At 39.4% G+C, this 20,369-nt stretch overlaps 1 protein-coding gene across 1 annotated transcript in view; it reads left to right on the top strand.

Annotated features, from left to right (window-relative positions):
- Positions 1-20,369, top strand: part of KALRN (kalirin RhoGEF kinase) — a 492,333-nt gene that overhangs the window by 274,829 nt on the left and 197,135 nt on the right. The window contains exon 11 of the mRNA XM_030454727.1: positions 11,191-11,382. Coding sequence (XP_030310587.1) covers positions 11,191-11,382 — 192 coding nt within the window. The remainder of the gene's footprint in view (positions 1-11,190; positions 11,383-20,369) is intronic.

Genomic DNA, 20,369 nt, shown 5'->3' with positions numbered 1-20,369 from the left:
ATTTCTGAACTGTCAGAGAATGTGCTTGTCTAACATGGCAGCCTATATTAGTATGCAGCTAATACAACAGAGACCAATATGTGTTCCAATGACACTGTGTCCTGTTAACATGTAACCCTAATTATTGCTAGGGTGTTTTTTTCAATGCATAAGGGTTGTTTTTTCTGTGCAGTGTAAGTAACCACTCATGACAATTTGCTGTGCAGCAAATGAAGACCAGACCCTGCTTTTGCCTCCCCCAGAGGGATAGGGGGGCTCACTGCAAAAGCACACAGCAAAAAAAGGGTGTTTGTGACTCATTAATGTCAGGGAACAGAAAGTGCAGCCATCACATTAAATGTGTGAACCTGAGAGCTAAAGCAAGTGTGTTGGGTATTGGGTGAAAGGAAGGGTGTTCCTGTGTGGAGGGGAGAGGTGGCTGGGAGCACTGGGTTTTGGCAACTGGCTCTTGGCTGTCTTGCCTGTGGCCAGGATTTATATTGGCAACCAGAACTTGGATTTGTCAGTGCCCACACATTAAAGATGAGTGCAGGAAGGACTTGAAACCTGCAGTGCTGCAGTTTTACTTTGAAATAGACTATATTCAGGAGGAGAGAAGGCTACTACAATTTTAATGTTGCTTTCGGGTGTCTTCTGGGGTTTGTCTTAGGCTCTAAATGAACCTTTTAAAAGTCAGGGATAGGTGTTTGCTCCCACCAAAAGTGGCTTAATCAAATACTGCCCAGCCAGGGATGTATTCACTCCATTCTTCATTTGCAAAAAGTAACCATTGCTGACTCATTCCACGGGGTGGGAAGCTGTCCTTCCTAGTGCCAGGCCCTTTTCCCATGGATTGAGAGTTTTATCTCTGCCTGAGCACAGCTCCTCAGTACCCACCTGGTGAGGGCTCTATTCCTGCTCCACTCCTCTCTCATGCAATAAAATCCCAGTGGGAGAGAAGCATCCTCACAGCACAGCCAGGGCACACTGTGCAGCCACACTGAAATATCAGTCAGCTCCCCCTCGGGAATGGTAATTGGGTCACTAGGTCATTTATCCATGGTGAATTTAGGTTTTTTGCAGTTGCATGTAAATGTGGGACAGGAAAAAAAAAAAACTTCAGTGCACAAAGCAAAATCGGATTTATGTGCTTGGACAGGAATACAGAATAAAGAGATTATGTTGGGATGAGATGGTGAGGGGAGTGTGAATTGCTGCTTGGACCTGCTGGACATGCCTCCGGGGGGGGGCAGATACCCAGATCCTGCTGCTTTGGGCATTGGCACAGAACTGGAACTCCGGGATTGCAGACAGAGGGAGATCAAAAGGCAGCTCAGAAGAGAATTTCTCTGATCTTTTTTTTTGTCTCATATTATGTCCAGTCTTAGCCTTTGGGGGCCTGGTTTGGGATTTTTGGAAGAAATGGGATTGGATAGGAAGAGAGAAGGATTTGGCAACATTAAATAAAGAATATGCTAGAAAGCTCTCAGGGTTTTTTTACAGTAAAAAATTTGGCAGATATTCACTATAGAGGCAGCGTCTCCTATGCCTGCAATATTCTTGGAGATGTACTACATGCCAAAAATCAATAAATCTATATCCTGAAGATTTCTGGTGGGAATACTGTTCAGTAGCAGATCTTTCATTGTGAGTTGTCATTAGGATACATTTATGCCAGAACATGTGTGGCTGCCTAATAATAGCCAGAAATAAAAAAAAAAAATTATGTTAATTTTCTAAATCTTTATTGTTATTATGGATAAGCTGAATTGAACTTCACACAGTAGAAAACATTTTTAAATGCACCCCAGATTAATGCTTTCTGACCAACATGAGAAATGCTGGTTCCTGTCTGGAACTTTTCTCAAGTATATTAATAAGTCTGGAGTAATAATGTTTTATTATTTCCAGGGTAGTGAAAATGCCTTTTATTTTTCCTCATGGTAAACATTCAGTACACCTCACTTGATGTTACAGAAGATTTTAATCTTTTTCAGTTTTAGGAAAAACTTAACCCTTTGTCCATTTTGCTTTGGTGGCGTCTCTGAAGAACCCATTTGATGGATAAGCTGTATGGACACTTCACATATCAGGGAAATAACAGTGGTGAAAAACTGGTTAATAAATCTAGTAAGATACAGAGAATGGTTTCTGGTAACTTGAAACAAATCCCATCAAACAGCAGTTTCTTTGCCAGAGGTGGCCTTTAACTTAGGGCAACATAGAGTTCACTACAAATCTCAAGCTTCTATAATGCATTTGTGATAAACTTTTTTTCAGCAGCCTGTGTTGCACATAGTAATATTTTAGTCATATATTACCAGACAGAAAGAAAATGGTTGTTATGTGATGCAGTACTGTGTTGTGTTGTGCTCTGACTGCTTGGTCTCTGTATTTGGCTATGTACTAATTTGTAAGCTGACACCTTTGTAGAATTTAGGATAAATTTTTGCAGAATTTTATTCTGTTTAACATTATCTCATTCTATAAACAGCCCCACGTCACTTAGAATGTACTTCAGGGAAGATGTTACAACCTGTCTCTACATTTTTTTTTCTGTTTTTGTCTCTACAATGAAGACAAAGACACAGCTGAGTTGGAGTAGTGGCTTTGGGGGAAACAGGGAAAGTAAATGCTTTGCTGTCTTATTTGAAGCTTGATTCATAAAAACTTTGACACTAGAAATAAATCCAGACAGGTAAGAGATTTGACATCCTTGTAGGTTTATTTCTGCCTCTGTTTTCAAGGCTGCAATGCTGCCAGTTGTATGTGCTACTGACTTCCCAGCGCTGCTGACAGTCCAAAGCCTTTTAATTCTGTCATTACTGTGTATTTGAAATCTCCAAACTGTGAGCATGATATTAAACCCAGAATGCCTGAAGTTGTTTCAGTTCAGGAGACCATCAGGGCCTGAAAAAGCTGTCATGATGTACTCATGTCTGTGGGGCTCGGAAAAGAGGTGAGCTGAGCCTTTGGGACAGAAAGCAGTGCTGTGCTCTCCTGGGGTGTTGCTCACCTCTGAGCTGCCACATGTTTGTTTCTCCTCTAGCCTTCCCTTTTTCCACTGCCATAAAGAACTTGTAGGGGTTTCCTGTGAACTGTGTGGGCTTTTTGATGGTATTCATTGTTTGAGAAGCTTTCAAAATGATGCATCAAAATGATCCTGACAGTTTGCGTACTTGTGCTCCCTTGATATCTTCAAGAAAATAAGAAAGCTATCCTCACTTTTGCTGAGTTTCAAGGGCTCATCAAAGGCTCAGTGGCTCAGTTACCTTGCAATCACTTGAACAGCTCCCATTCATACCCTCTGCTAATCACCCAATTATCAAGTCACTGTGCAGTGCTAATGCTGTTTTACTGGTATGCTCCCTGTGCTACATAACACTAACCAATGTCAGATAATATGATTTTTTTGGTCTTAAAACAGGTTTGGTTTCATGTCTGATACCAGAACTATTGTATAATGGCATCTGCCAGTTGTGCTGCCTTCCTTGCTCTGCTTTCCTTGCTGTTGCTTACTTCTACATACCTGTTCCTGTGCAAGGATGTTCTCAAAGCAAATGAATCAATTTTATTTTATTTAATGGATAATACCAGGGATCAAATGCAAGGACTAAAAAAAAAAACAGCAAGTAATCATTACTTTCAGGTATCTTGTCTAATTCTTGCAGATCCTTATAGTGTCCATAAAATATCAAAAATATTTAATACCAACATGCTTATTTAATCATCACATTTTGCTATGCTGTTTAGATATGCTTCTCCAAGAAGAGCAGTAGGGTGACAGAAAAAAAAAATATTGCAAAGCATAATCATTGATCTTTGCCTATCTAACCCTATCACTATATTTCCTACGTCTTCCCCTATAAGCACAAAGTGAGCCTCCATGGTAAGCAGATACCCTTTCTGATCAGGATGCCTTAGGCTGTTAAAGTGAGGTAGGACTGCTGGCTTTGAAGGGCTGTGATGCAACCTCAGTTGAAACTTTCCATTATTTTCAATGCAGTCTCTGAGAACTGTTTCCTCTTCACTGTCCTTTAGGTTGTAAACTGAGTTGTTTGTGTTTCAGACCAAACAGATGAACCTTGCTGGTACAGCACTGCTGTCTCAGCTAGCAATCCCTGTTGCCTTAGATGCCAAAGATGGCTTTGTGAGATTAAAACTTCCTTCTTGTGCCAAAGGGGTGTCCTTCCAGCTCCTATGTGGAATTTTGTAGATCAAAACTTCTAAAATCCCATCTCACAAAACTGCATGCATCTCTGGTAGTTTAAACTGCAGCTTCTTCCAGGATGTACATCAGATTCCAGTGTAATCCTGCCCTGCTGTGATCTTCTTATGACAGGAAATATGCAGGTTGCTTTCCTGGAAAGAGCAGGACTTTTTACTTAACTCATTTAAAGCAAGTGCTTACTGGTTTATTTAACAGAGGAGATTGCAAATACACACTCACTGAAATAAAACAGGGAGAAAAGAGGTAGTTTGCCAAGCTCCAGGTGAAGCCTTTTGTGGGTGTAGTGTTTCTGCCTACAAAAAGAGTGAAATCTTCCCCCCTGCAACAAAAATTAGTCTTGCAATATATATATATAAAATAAAGTAATCTAAGCAAATGATTGAGAAGTCCAGATCTTTGCCAAATGTGTCCTTGAGCATTCTGATTGAGAAGAAAATCTCTTTGGAGGAATTCAAAGGAAAGTCCTTGCATAGATGGTACTTTTCAATAGTGATAGAAAAATTCAATGTTGATTAAGCTGAACACACTGAGCTAAGTAGTTCTTTGTATGTGGTATGGGCACACACGTTGCATCTGTGTGGTTTTTTCTACTTATTAATATTGGATGTGATGTGTGATATTAGATAACTCTGAAAACATTATTTCATTATATATTTCAGTGGCATTTCATTGAATAATGATGGTGATTACACTGGGGTTAATTGGCATAATTGTGGTAATAAGGTTATTCTCTGCTTGCTGTATAACTGCACTCCTGATTGAGATGAACAGTTGAAGTGATAAAAAATACCATAGGCAACATTTTTTTAATCTAAAGTAGGCACTCAGTGTGAAAAAGCAATGAAGATTTCTCTTAGCTAATATATTTCCAGCTTTTAATTCTAATCTTGCTTATTTATCAGTTTGAAGCTCCTAGTGAGCTTCTACACAATTTATCTGGGTTTTCAGCACTGGATGTAATGTATGTCATTCCTTTATATTCTAATAATAAATTTGTCTCAATTTTTATGTGACCCTTGGGGGAAAATCATAAATAAAAGATAATGATACATAGAAAAATATCTGATGGTGAAGATGTTGTGTGATATTCACTTCATCTTTCCTGTGAACTGTTTATTTCTCAATCATCCTGAAAAATCCATTATGCTTAGATAATCCACTGAAATCTTGGAATTACTGGAGGTGCAAAGCAGTAATTAGTATCAGCATGTTATTATATCTGGCCTCTTAGCCATCTGAAATGGGAGCAAACTTCACATTCCCCAGATCTGTGGATTTTCCTGAGATGAGATAAGCTTCAAATGCCTGGGAGAATAGAAGTAGCTATGGATCAGTAAAGACAGCAGCTCAGTCACAAGATGTCTGAAGAAAAATAATTTTAAAACGTTGTGAATGGGTCACATTCCCAAAATGAGGGATGAAAGACATAAGGACTTTTCAGCCCCATGGAGCTGCTTCAAAGATAACTTTTCTAGGACCTGGGAGAGAGGTTTTGTAGGCATTGCTGGTGTGCTGAAGTGTGAGATTCCAAGAGTTCTGTTTCCTAGACTGCATTCACAAACAGATACAGTTCTGGGAAAAGTGATTTCGTTGAAACACTCAAGTGGTTGGTACTTGGACACACAATGACACATGCCTGCACTCAGACTTACCTGAGACCCTCATTTGTTAAACTACTTTAACAGATGTGATTCAGTCATTTAAAGGCAGGCATGTTATTATGTGTCCATGAAAGATGTAACAGGCTGTAGTGACCAAAGGGCTCAAACTTAAGGACAGTGCAAGGAAAACTTAGGATAAAAGTCTATATCTAAGAGAAGAAGGGGATGGAAATTTCATTTACCTGGATATTTTTTTAAGGTCAGAAGAAGTTTCTGTTCTAGTGCACAGTAAGCAACAATCTGTACTGCTAGAGCAAGTGATGTCAGAGAGATGTTACTGTAATTCCTAGTAAATCTGTTTTGAATTAGAGCAAGAGAGCACAAGTAAGAATACAGGTCTTGATTTGATTATGTGGAATTCAAACTGAATAAAATCACAGCTTACATTAGATCATCATATGCACTTAGCCTTTGCCCTTCTGAAAGGGGGAGGAATTTTGACAAAGATGGATGCTTCCTTAAGTCCCAGATTTATTTGTCAAAGAAATGCTTCATTGTGGTCACTCATTTTTGCTTTAGAATATCCAGTTGGTAAAGGTATATTTCTCCACAAAAGCCTGACTGAGACCACTTAACCTAAGAAAAAAACTGGAGCTGATTGTAGCAAAATGACTTGAGTGAAGAATCTAATAGCAGTAGCTGTGCTTCATAATTAAGGGTAAAAATAGGTTATAAGGATTGAGATGAAATGAAGAATCAGCTTCATAGTTATTTTGTGAATGTGAATTGTGCTGTAGTTTCTGCAGGGAGAAGTGCCACTTGCTGTTTATTTGCAGAACAAGAGTACGAGGCCTCCAGACTTCTGTTTTTAGGCCTTTTCCATTTTTTTGTCTCCTTCTGCAATCTTGAATAAATGGCTAGGAAGCTGACCCACTTCTCACTGAAGTCAGCACCATCTTTTTCACCATTTTCAATGAGAGATGGATCAGGCTTTGGACTTTGTCTCGACATCCCATCTTCACAGCAGAAATACTGCATTTCATCTTTGGTGTTGAAGAGTCAAGTCATAGCTCTAAGAATAAAAGGACATGGCACGTCAGAGAAAGCCTAATAAGTTTCCCAGGCTTCAGCCTGCAGGCATAAAGATGAAATTCACATCTCAAGTCTTTAGTCAAGAAAATTATATCTAAGCTTGTCATCCAAGTTCTCTTCTGTGCCTTTTACATGGTAAAACCTGGGTGACAAAGCTCTCCAAATCCCTATGAGGAACCTTTGTCTGGAACTGCCCTTCATGGCAGAAACTTGATTAAGACAGAATAAGGCAAACAGATGCTGCCTCACTCCCCTGCAGCATATATAAATATTCACTTAGGAACTACAGTGTCCAGGGTATGTCTTTTTGGTTTAATGCAATAATGGTTTTGATCACCTATCCTATTCCTCTAGCTCATGTTTCTCCTGATCTGTACAGCTAAACATCTGTCTCTGGCTGATAGGCATGGTTCACAACACTTTGGAGGTATTGGAGACAATTAACCTTGAAAACCTCCAAAATATAATATACAGCTATAACATACTGTTTGAGAGGAGATTGTTCTGGAAAAAAATTGGCCCCAGATTTGGGCTATGAGCTGAGCTCTGCCTTGTAAGTGTAATTTCTAGGGCTAGAGGGAAGCCCACGTGGAACCATTTTCTGAAGATGCGCTTGGGTTGAAACCCAAATGCATCATTACCTTGAAATGCCTTAAAAATGCAGAGAGACATCAGTGAAAAGCACAAATACATGTAATTGGTACATTTAATTTATTTTTTTTAAATTTTTGTTAAAGTAAGGATGCTAAGATACCTGAGTGCTTCCAGAAGAAGGCAACAAACCTGGTGAAAGAGCTGGAAAGATTGTCCTGTGAGGGACAGCTGAGAACACAGGATCAGCCCATTTTGGAGAAAAGGGGTCTGAGGGGAAACCTTATGTCTCTCAACAGCTTCCTGGGGAGAGGAAGTCAACATTGTAGTGTTGGTCTATTCTTCCTGCTATCTAGGGACAGGATGCATGGGAATGATCCAAAGTTGTGCCAGGGGAGGTTTAGACTGGACATTAGGAAACATTTGTTTATCGAGACAGTGGTCAAACACTGCAATAGTGTTCCTAGAGGGGTAGTTGTTGTCCCAAGCCTGTCAGTGTTTGAGGCATTTTTTCAATGCCTTTAACAAAATACTTAACAACATCAAAGTACATAGTGCTTCAAACAAATGAAATAAAGGTCTGTACTCTGAAGAGCTTACTAACAAGAAAGTACACTCAGGATCAAAATGTATAAAGCAGGGAATCGGTGCAACATTGTAGTACCAACTAGCATGGAGCTCTCAGGTCCAACTTAGCTTTAGTTCAGTACTTGCAGATAGATAGACATATATTGCACACAATGATATCTGGTATACATAGCAACTTCTGATGTGACTGACATGCACTTGAAGCATACAAGTAAAGTGTAGCAGGCCCTCACAAAATAACCTCTAGTTTCTTGGGCCTGTGCTGTGTTTACTTCTCATCTGACAGCAGATGACAATCCCTTCATCAATATATCAAAATCTGAAGGTCAAGGTGAGTACAGTCAGCTCCCAAATATGTTTATCTGAAATGTATCTAAAACTCTTAAATCTGTAACAGTGAGCAGAAAATCTCTTGGCACCAGCCCATCCTTCTAGGATGACAGGGATAAAGCTATTGGTGTTTCTCCTATCATAACCTGCACCTGTTTTCAAAACCCAGACATTCAGTGGATGAACACAGAAAAAAGAGGCCAACAAAAGTTTCACCATACTTAAAATGTGCTGCATTCAGGGTTCTTGTGCATGACATGTTTAAGCAAACATATCCAAAATTAGGTATGAATGCTTCAGGGAATGTCACTGTATGCTGACAGTGCCTGGCACAGCCCCGGGGAAACACTGTGTTTGCCTCTTCCACATCCAGCCAGCTTCTTGTAGAAAATCCCCTTTCTTTTTGGAGAACCTTGTGCAAGATCAAGGAACTGCTGCAGGACCACTACATCCTTGACTGTCCATGCAGCTTGGTCAGAGCCTCTCTAGAGGCCAATCTCCACTATTTTTCCCCCCAAGTCTACAGCTAAGCTTACACCCTTTTCACCATACATTGTGTTTATATCTGATCATCCTACTGGTGAACTCACCTCATCTAGAGGTATTTATGTGCAGCACATGTTGGAGTCAGTTAACTTGTAATGGTTTTCAGCAGAGATGAACATAAGTGTAATAGGGACAAATGCCACAAAGCTGTTTTCCTACTGTATTTCAACAAAGGTGTTTGATTCTTGAATCTGTGCCTTAAGCAGAGAGTGAATGCAGTTAAAAGTACACAATTATTATATTTAAAAGTGGGGGACAGCCTCTCCCCTGGGAGCTAGACTGGTGTTTGAGCTGTTATAGTGGTAATGTGTGAAAAATCCTGGAGTGGAGTAAAGTTTGAAAAACAGTGCTAGCTTTGGCAGTTGCTCCAAATACTATTGGAAAAGGATCATTCAAAAAGGATTCTTTTAAGTGAAACTGGACTCTAATTCAGATCATATTAAATGGAACATTTTTTTACACATTCTCAGCTAATGAGCTTTCAAAAAAATTATTATTCAAACATAACATTTTACCACTGTTAACGACCTAACTGTTATAGCAGTGGCCTCAAAGTGAGGGAATAAAGATTTATTATTGGTAACAAAACTGTCTAGAATATTTTTTTCACAGTCCAAAAGGAGAAATGCAAATACTGCATATTTATAGACAGCCCTCAGAAACTGGAAAAATGAACAGCAAATGAGCTGTTTTCTTTCTGCTTTTTTTAAGTGGGAATATTTTCCCCTGTTAAACACTTGGAGGCCAGTTTTCCATGTCTGTATTGAATGTTTTCTCAGGCAACAGCTATTGAATACAGAAGGATATTATCTAAGCAAGAACAACATAACTTGAGTCATGGCTTTTATGTTTGACAGTGTTCCTTTAATGCTCAGAATTTCATGTGTGCCCACAGTGTTCAGAAGTATTTTGTGTATATGTGTAAAGTTGATGCATTTTTAAACTGAGAAGGATTCTCAGTAAGATTTTGAAAAGGAAAGTGCTACAGCTCTGCTTCTATTGATGGGGAGGTTGAGGTTCAATTCCCAGTGGGAGCATTCTTAGGCCAACATCAAACATTTCTGATGATCTCACCCAGTACTGCAACTTCCCTTAAGGTAGTATCATTGTCTCTCCTTCTTTTGGTGTTAAACTCCACAGAGCAATTGACTTCAGACTTAGTGAAGAAAGTTTTTCTATGACAGTCATGGCTGGATATGTTTAGTTAGCTAAACATAGCTATCCAGACCATAGCTCCATGGCCAGGAGAAGATGACTGGACTCCCTTTCCATTTTTTCTGTTATTTGTGAGACTCTCTGGTGCAACAGTTCAGTGATGTTTTCCAGAAACATGAAAGATGTAGAGGGACAGGCAGTTTGAAAGCTGAGATGAATTTGATGGAATTCATGTCTGTTTCTCCCCACTCTGGCCTCTCTTGCATACAGCACTTTGCTTCTGCATTCTTCAGATCACTCCCTATAAAGTAGGGTTAATATATCTAAGATCACAAACATAGTGGCTATGGGGCAAATCTACTCTAGATGGTGAAGGGTTGAAACTCTTACAGAACAGAGGGCAGGTATGTACCTCAAACCAACTGGAAATGATGCCCTCCAGAGCAATCTGAGCCATATTGGTAGCCACAAGCTAATCAAATGAACCTTCTTCATTTAGAAATACCACACAGAACAGTAGACCAGAGGTAAAAACATAGAAGAAATTTTGAAGGTACAGTCTTCTGAAATTATCTCAGTGGAAGCTAAATGTTTCTTGAGGCTGAGACATCTCTGGCTAGCATGATCACATGCTGATAGCCATTAGGAGGCCTTTGCAGTGAGCCTGTAGCCAAGTGTCACTTGAGGCCCCAGAAGCTTCTGAGGTGGTTAGCCCCACTTTCTTCATTACATTATCTCTGAGAAATTCCATGGGGCTTAGAGATAAACAAGTGTGTGGTCCTGTTGCTGTTCCTGGCAAGACTGGGCTGGGGTGCTTTTTTTTCAAATATGGACTTATTTCATGTGTACCTAGGAATTAGTCTGTGTAGCTTTATGCATTCTCCTTTCACAGATGGTAATGCCAGTAGGAATTATTACTATTGTTTTAAAACTCTGGTAATCACTTGCTTTCATGCCTTTGAAATTATTAACAGTCTGTTTCAGGGTTTATTTGCCACAGTTCTACTACTCATGCTCTATTTCTTTTTTTTCTTTTTTTCTTTCTTTCTTTTTTTTTTTTTTTTTTTTTTCTGGTAGAATACATACACCAATGCAGACAAGCTTTTGGAGGCTGCAGAGCAGTTGGCTCAGACTGGGGAATGTGACCCTGAAGAGATCTATAAAGCAGCCCGGCATCTGGAAGTACGGATTCAGGACTTTGTCCGGAGGGTGGAACAGAGGAAACTTCTCTTGGACATGTCAGTCTCCTTCCATACCCACACCAAAGAGGTAAGATGTGCATGAAGGAATTTTTCTGTATTGTGTGGAGTGCTGCAAGAAGTTGGCTCTGAAAATTCAGATGGCATAGAAAAGGCATCTTTACCACACAGGGCTGAACTCCACCTCAGTTGTTGCATATGTCCAGCTGTTGTGAAGAGGAAACAAAACATGAATGAAACATATGAATTACGTAGTGCTCTAAAATATAGGGACAGCATATCTAACAGATCAAGCAGTGCTTAATTCACAACTGGAATGTATTGCTATAAAGCAAGTATTCTCTTGTAAAGATGTGAGTTGATATTAACACATTAGGTATAAACATGCCAGTGTGATACATATTTTCAGAGACATTCAGTTTGAATGCAATGTTAATTAGTGTAGCTGTTATTATTAAATGTTACTGGAAGTCTTATATTGTTTAATGAGGCAGACTTCACTTCTCAAAATTATGGTTAAAGAGCAAGTGGCCACATAGTGGTACAGTAAATCAGTGAGGACCTGAACAAATGCTGTTTAGTGTAACTGAAAAGTATCCAGAGATAAGGCTGCCTCACCAGAGATACAGTGGACAGGACATGACATGGGAGGCCACTAGGGATGCAATTAAAGCATACTTCACATTTTTTGCTGGCCAAAGGCCATTCAGTGAGGAGTGACTTTTAAAGATAGGGTTTCTTTTGAGAGAGATGGAATTAGTCTGAATGGTTGTTTTCATGCTTTGCATCTGTTTGCAAAAGCACAGTTGATCAGAAATATGCTATAAGAAGCTGCAGGCTTTGCCTGTGTTTGTTGATTTAGATGTTACAAAAAAGTTCTGTACAGCAGCTTCACACATTGGGGAGCTTCCTGAAATAGAAGTGTATGCACACGTTTATACACACACACACACACATATATGAAAGATAGCTGGAATTACTATGTGTCCATTACAGCTGTCAATTCATGAAGAATTTCCTTTCACAAGCTGCTTCTTCAATATAATAAAATCCAGTGACTTTAAGTTTGTGAATAGTACTGTTGTTTTCAGAGTAGCTCAAACGCTTGCAGCTATTCTTGCTTCCCACAAGGGAAACTTAATTGGTTATTTCCTCAGTTAAATTTATTTCATAACAGTTTCCTAATGTGATTAACCTTGCTTCACCTATAAAGGTGACGACTAGTAACACAAAGATAGGCAGGACTCCAGGAAGTTAAAAGTATAATGTTTTTGTCATCTAAATTTCTTCTGATAGTTTCTGGTGCTGTGTAGCCTAATTTGGATTTAGGAACTAACTCTCTTGTTTGAAAAGGTTTGGGTTGTACTACATTATACTCATTTCTACCCCTATTCATCAAGAAGGGAATTTTCTGGCTCCACTTACCTGGTTTTGATGTGTCAAGTTTTGGTGTCTAGAAAATGTGTTTTCTTTTTAAACTTTTAAAGAAACTTTAGTGACAAAATCAGTGCTGTTTACTAGATGTTGAGAGTAGATATTTGATGTTTACTTTGAGACAGATTGGTGCTGTGGTGCCTTTTTGGAAAGCTCAGTAAGTATTTGCTGTCAGTTTTAGGGACATCCAGAATGGACAGGCTCCTGGTGATTCTTTCCAGGGCTACAGACAAGGGAACTGTAGCATAAAACTGGGACAGCAGCAAAGTCAGGGTGGACCCATGAGTCCAGATTCATCAGAATGAATGACAGCCCTTGGGTTGGATGCAGAGAGGCTGCTAAATTTACTGCAGTCTCCAGCAGTGCCCCATAGTTGGAGGATGCACACAGCTCCATTCCTCCTTTATTATTTATTTATTTAGCCAAAGAAAAAGAAGTGAGGAAATTGCAGTTTCAGTATTTGTCTGCCAGCTGTGTGAATACCCAACAGACAAAGTGAAGTAACCAAAGACTGCCAGGGAGCACCTGGTACAAAGGGCAAAGCATTACTGCATCCAGTTCTGGTGTAAGGATGGTGTCCCCACCATAAGAAGGACATAGATCTATTGGAACGAGTCCATAGGAGGGCCACAAAGATGATCCAGGGGCTGGAGCACCTCTACTATGAGGAGAGGCTGAGGGAGCTGGGATTGTGCATCCTGAAGAAAAGACTCCAGGGGACCTTAGAGCTGCTTTCCCATACCTGAAGGGAACGTACAGGAAGTCTGGAGAGGGACTTTTTATAAGAGTGTCAAACTTTCATAAGAGTGATCCAAACCCAACACCTGGGAGTGTCTTGGGGTGAGGAGAAAGTACTTCAGCTGCTGTTTTAGCTTGTTTACCATTTGGCATATTTTGCATTTTTCTATGAGACATTATTAGTCAGTAAATAATAACCTTTATTACTCATTTAATCATTTGTAGTTCTTTAAAACCACTTCTAGAACTATTAACAACTGTTTCTCTTATGTTATTGGAAATTAATAAACAGTTTCCTTCATTTTTTCTTGGCAATAAGACAAGAAACTATTGCCTACATCTAAGCTTTCCAAATTCTCCTTATATCTTGATATATTAATCTACTAAGGCAGAACTGGTGAAAGGCAGAATGAAGTAGAAAGAATTGGTCTTACTGACATGCTTTTAATGGAAATATTCTAAATACTTTCCTGAAAAGAACATGTCACTTCTGACAGTCTTCTTAGCACAGATGAATTGCATTTATGATGCAATAATTCCCAGGCATGGGACAAGTGCATAGACTGTGAACTTTTCACTGCTTCACCTGCACTCTGCCCACCTCTTCCTTTTCATCTCCACCTGTGACCACTCAGATTCGTAACACTGGAGACATTTTTAGCATCAAGTTATCTTGTCAAATAAATGTTTCCTTTTGTAATCTGCCATATTGGAATTTATTCAGGACAGCATATAGTGCTGAGTTTGGGAGTAATTTAAATCATGATATCCCATGAGCAATAAAAATTAAGAATGGTTTTTTAATACTACAGTGGATTTGAATCACCACTCATTTCACATGGAAGTATTATGATTCCTTCTGCTAAACACTGACTGATACTGTTAGACAGGAAGACTGTCAATTAGGCATAACAATAATTTTGATTATTTTTCGATGTTGTTTTTTTTTTTAAGTTGCCTTACTTAAGAATACATGCATTGGGCTGAAATGATGACTTTCTGGTGCAGTAAAAACATATTAGAGACACAAATTTAGAGCAGTGGCCTAAGTGATTGTTACTGTTATAACTTATGAGTAATGTAGTTGTCCTATTGCCATGCCTATAAAAGAGATGTGCATCCCACTATCCTACAGTATTCATTATGCTGGTTTAGTTTATAGCCAATATTTTCATATGCTTTTAAGCTAAGGCATTCCTGATGGTCTGAGCAGAAATCTAGTTCCTTGGGGATCAAATCCAATTATCTGTATGGCAGGGTAAAGTTATAAATCATTATCAGTGGGATAAATGCGTTCAACAGAGCTCTACCCAAATAATTTCTCTCAGGATTAAATGTGATTGAATTCAAGTCCTTACTTTAGACCTGAATCAATTGCCTGGGACTTACCTGAGCTACAAAGGAGTTTTGCAATTGCTTCATAGCTCTTTTGGGGCCTGAGAAGCATGTTTTAGCACCTTTAGGTTTCTCATACCTCAGTGGTTTTCAGATAACCACCTTTGTGTTGATTTAAGTCTTGCAAGACAGCAGAAAAAAGCCAGAGAGGTATTAATGTGGTGCCCTGTACTTTGTTGGTCCTTGGTGGGTCAGAAGAGCAATAGGATAAGGTGCTCAGTGCTTGCAGTTATACATGGGGTCTGCCAGGTATGCTTGACCCATAGAATAGGGGGATGAGGATGCTCAGGAAATATTTAATGTTGAGAGAAATGAACTGCCAAACTCTTAACAAGTTCTTCCTGAACATGTGCAAACCCGAAGTTGGCAGAGGTCCTCCAAGTGACCAAATTTGGTCAAATTTTCACAGGGATGACATAATGTATATTCTTGACATCAAGGCTAAACCCTGCAAAATTTCAATCCTTTCCTAAAAGCATGGAGGATCTGGAGCATCTCATGGAAACAGAACTAATACTCCTTTCCTAACACAGGCAAAGGAAATCCTTTTTACCCTTCCTCTCTTTCTGGACCTTTTGCCTCAAAATTCATCAAGTCCATCCTGGGGCAGATGCCTAGTATGGAACATTTCACCCTGAACAGCTTGTCTGATAAGGCCATGAAAAAATGATAGGAAAGTCCTGGACCATTACGTGTCAAACAGCTTCCTATGTATCCCTAAATTCCCTGTGTTCTGCTGGTCACCTTGGTCACCCCATAGGAATCAGTGGGGTTACTCAAGTGAGCCAGGGGAGGGGCTTTACCTGGTCAGTAACAGGGTTTTACTGCAGTCACTGCTAACTCAAATTTACTTGAAAACCAAGGCCTGTGAAATTAAATTCTCTCTCCTTTGGGTGAATATCATGATTATTTCAGTGTAGGTCGCTAATTTTGAAAGAACTTGGCCCCCACATTGTGGCAGAATCGCTGGAAAGCAGGGACCAGGGATCTCATGGGGCTGCTGCTGTTGACTCTCGTAAGAGGTGACAGAATGAATCAAAGTTAATAGTGAAGCAAACATGACAGTGGATCTGGGGTATATTATGTAATTCTGTCATTCATTTTAAGTTGATCCAGGATTCAACGCTAATGCTACTGAACTTAGTGATTTGTTGTTTAACTGAGGTTTCAGATCACCTGTTACACTGTAGAGACCAGTGCTGGAGGGGTTAACTGGTTTAACAATTCTGCTTGTTGACAACTTCTAGAAGTCCTGAAAAAGCCTTGGTCTCTGAAGATGTCTACTACAAAGAATTTGTCTTATACCCTTGTACGCTACTCCTGTCCTGGACAGTGCTTTTGTTCCTCTTTTTGATATTATGGACAGATTTGAAAAACAATGAAAGCATAAAATACCAAAATTAACCAAATCATCTCTCTGCACATAAAATATTCCCTGACTGGCCTTTTCATATCCCAGAACTTCTCATGGTTAGAATGAAGAGCAACATGCTTTGTTCAACAGCTAGAAATTCTGTTCCTTCAAGAAGATAAAATGAACAGTTGAAATACATAAAAAACAGCATTAGAAAAATTGACTTTGCAAATTTCTGCCCCTCCTCTCACTGCAGGGCTGTCAAATATCAAATGGTAAATTCATCCTTTTTAGAAGTACAAATGTTGTTTTCTTTTCTGGGAGCTGGATCAGTGTAGTTTGATGAGGAGAGTATTATAAGCAAAGAAATCGCAAGACAAAGGGGAGGAAAAGGCAAATGCTTTTATAAAGGACTAAGCAAATGCTGGTTTAAAAAAAAAAAAAAAAAGAAAAAAAGTGTTTAGTTTGTAAACATTTTACTGTTCCCATCAGAGCTGTATTTGCAGGCAAAGTGCAGAGGAGATGGGAGAAGTGAACTGTCAGAGCTGCACGTAGAAGTAACATGTGCAGTCCTTTGCCTGGATGGCAGATTCCTAGGAGAAGACAGATAAATTTCCAGTTTGCTGTTATCATTTTGATAATTTGGGCTGTAGAGAGGGCTTTTCTGATCTGAGAAGTGGTTTTTTTTGTATGTGAACTGTGTAAAACTTCACTTTTGGTTATCAGCAAACAGTTACCATGAGGCAGCAAAATAAGAGCAAATCCCTTTCCAACTCCACAGCGTAGACTGAGGTTTTTGGCTTTGACCAAAAAGTAAACATTTTCCAGTCACTCATGTTGGTGGTTTCTTTGCAGAGTTAAATTTTGCCTGTAAAGCTACCAAAGATCTGGGACTGAGGAGCCAGGACAGCTGGGTGGTGCAGGGTGTCCCTCTCTCCTATCGATTTGTTGTCTAGAAGTGATGTTTTTTCATGAAGGATTAAGAAGATGGGAATGGAGGGAGCTGTGGTATTCTGGCAGCACATCCCGATCCCGAGCAGGGGAGTTTGATGCATGGCCAGACTGCTAGTGAGTAAAAATTCTGCCATCTGTGATGGCAAAAAAAATTGAGACAGAATCAAGGTGATAAGAATAAAATCTCTTTAAAAGCAGCCATAGAGACCAATCCATAGGAAGTCAAACCTGCAGCAGAGCGAGGGCAAGGCCATGAAAGAAGTATTTACTATCATTCTGCCATGTGTGAACCAAAGGATTCCTATACAGTGCATATAAGCTCTCACTTTTCTATCCACATTTTTCAGGCCATGCTTCAGCATTTTAACTGACTGCTTGGCTTCTCTCAAATATTATAATTGGCTTTTGAGGCCCCTTACATGTGTTTTGCATGTTATGGAGAGAGATCTCCAGTCTGTATGCCTTGCACTCCAGATAATAGTCGTTCATGCTACAGCTAGCTGGGTCTTTTATGAGCCTGTTTTAATTGGATGCATTAACTCTCATAAAGTACCCTTTTGTTAGTCATATTACAGCCCATTTTCCCAATTTCCTGAATCTGAGCTCTCTCAGTTCCAGCTTGTGGACTTGCAGCCTTTACTTCTGGGTACAAAGGCAGCAGAGTGAGCAGCCAGTATCTGGGGTGATTTGTGTACAGAGTCCATTTTCATTAAAGCCATAGAGGAACACTCATGTAATTAACTCATTACTCAAAAGGCATATTCTTTCGTGCCTTAAGTAGTTGTATGCAATGGGGTCTGGACAACTAGTTTAAAATTATTACTGTCACTGTAGTGGTTCAAGCTGATGGATCCAATAAGACTTCTTGGTTAGAGAAAGGTCCCACAGTTTGTTTACTCCTTAGAACATTTCAGAATGACTCAGATTTGTCACCAGTTATTTATTTCCAAGATTCCTAGGGTGCAGTGAACAAAGATGCACAGAAGGCCTGAAGCAGCAGATCAGGGTAAGACTGCAAGTGATGTATGGCCAATCATTGCAAAAAGCACAGAGGGAAGTGCAGCTTCCATTTGAGAAGTAATTAAATGTTTAGAACCAATGAACAATTTAGGGGACAATGTAATGGTACCTGCATTTATTTAAGTCAATTGCTGAATTTGTAGTCTACATTTTGCAGGTACAGGGAGCTCCTCTTGCACCAGATTGTGGTTTTGCACTGGTGAAAATCTGGGTGATGAAAATCTGGGTGAATCTTTTGATGTATGAAGAACTTCCTCAAGTATCGTTATGATCAAGTATAGAATTTTTTTTATTTGCTTACTATAATTACTGCTGTTAATTACATCCAGATTCATCATTAGAAATGACATTAAAACTATACTAGAATAACATATTTTTACCATTCATGATGTATGCATAGAACACATGCATCTAGTTCTTCAGTTATAAACCAACTTTCTCTTCTAGAGTGAATTGTCCCTGAATTACATTTACATGACCTTAGGCTGGGGATCTTTATTCTCCCTGATGTAGGCATAACAACTCAAGTTATGTTTCCCTTGAAAGGAGATTATTCTGTGCTGTATCAATCTGGTCCATGCAGGACTTGGAAAAAGCATCAGATGCTTAGGCATTGCAAATCCTTTTGCCATAGGCAAGGTTACTAATTAAAAAGTGTCAGCCTACAGAAGCAGCAGATGCAGCCCACCAAGGATGAATGTCAAGAAATTGGCAAGGAAAAAGGAAAAAGCAAGAAAGAGGTTAAGAAAAAATCCGATGTGTTTTTTTTTCCTCAGAATGTTCCCTTTCTTTCCACTTGTCATTTTTTCCCCATGAGGCTGGTGGTATCTGAAAATATTATTTCTTGCAGTAGGGTGTCTCTTTAGTTGTATCTTACCATGGAGGTCACATATTGTAACATTTCATATGTGTTGTCTGGTCATAGCCTATCTTGTCACATTTTATCTGGAATGTTATCCTTGGATGACACTTTTTAGGTGTCACCACTTTGTAGGTGGTGTGCAGTCATATTTCAGCACATCATTATGTACATTGTTTTATATGTCTCTGTTGACATTTCCATGGGTTCTTGAACATGACTTTGGAAAATGTTGAAACATGCTTCCAATTTGTAACAACCATCAGTTCTGTCAACTTAAATGGGACTGGATGCATTCTACGTGTAAATAAGCATCAGCTAATGGAGGTTTATTGTGCTGAAAAGTTTTGTTATCTCCACCATATTGGCATGAGAAAATCAAGGTAGAAAAATGCTCTGCAGTGAAGCATTTGAACAGGTGCTTAAATGTAAGCACAGGCTGAAGTCCTGCCATAAATTAATCTGAAATTATGACTGTAGTCTATGTGGCTTCCTAATGCATATTATGAAAAAGCTAAATGTTACTGTGCAGAATGGGTTTGTACAAGCCTGGAACAGTGGGCAGAGAAAAATAGGGTTGATGGACATCTCTCTGTGGAGCAATTCTGTTTGTGTTTGGGTTTTTTTCTCAACCTGCCTTTGGTTCTCTGCAAACTGATGTTACAGCTTGTGGAGCAGAAGGGGTACAAATCAGATGGGAAAAGAGGGTCCTCATCTTTTTCTGAAGTCTTTTCCATTCTGCTCTAGCCTGCATTCTGTGCTGGATGTTCACTTTACTGAGCTGGCATGAGCATCCTTTTGGGGCCTGCTCTGCAGCACGTGACACTTTTCTGACATAGTCAGGGGGTAAAGCATACAGCTGGAAAGTTGCTTGTTGCTATTAACATCCTGGTTTTGAACAACTAGCAAAACTGTTGTACCATGGTAATTGTCATGGATTGACCTGACAGGTTCTTTGCTTTTCACTAGTCTCATTATTCAGTGTTTTTAACCTGTTTTTCTGAGGGGTTTGAAACTCACCTCTGGCATTTGCAAATAGCAGCATATAAACACTGTGTATTTAGTGGTTCTTCCAAACATACAGGTGGGATTTTCTCAGCAATCTCTTTAAGTTTTAGATTTTGTTAAAGTGGTCCCCTGCTCTAAATCAGAAGAATTAATTTCTAGGTAACAGTCACAGATGTCCTTCAAAACTCCATAAAATGGTCTCATTAAGTACTTAACTAAAGTGAAAGGTATTGCATCAGATGAAATAGCTGGAAATAAAGAGCTGTATTGTCTCTTGGATAGAGGGAAACTGTCT

This window comes from Calypte anna, chromosome 7 (assembly GCF_003957555.1).
Source record: "Calypte anna isolate BGI_N300 chromosome 7, bCalAnn1_v1.p, whole genome shotgun sequence".
NCBI lineage: Eukaryota > Metazoa > Chordata > Aves > Apodiformes > Trochilidae > Calypte > Calypte anna.
This window is presented reverse-complemented; position numbering and strand designations above follow the sequence as displayed.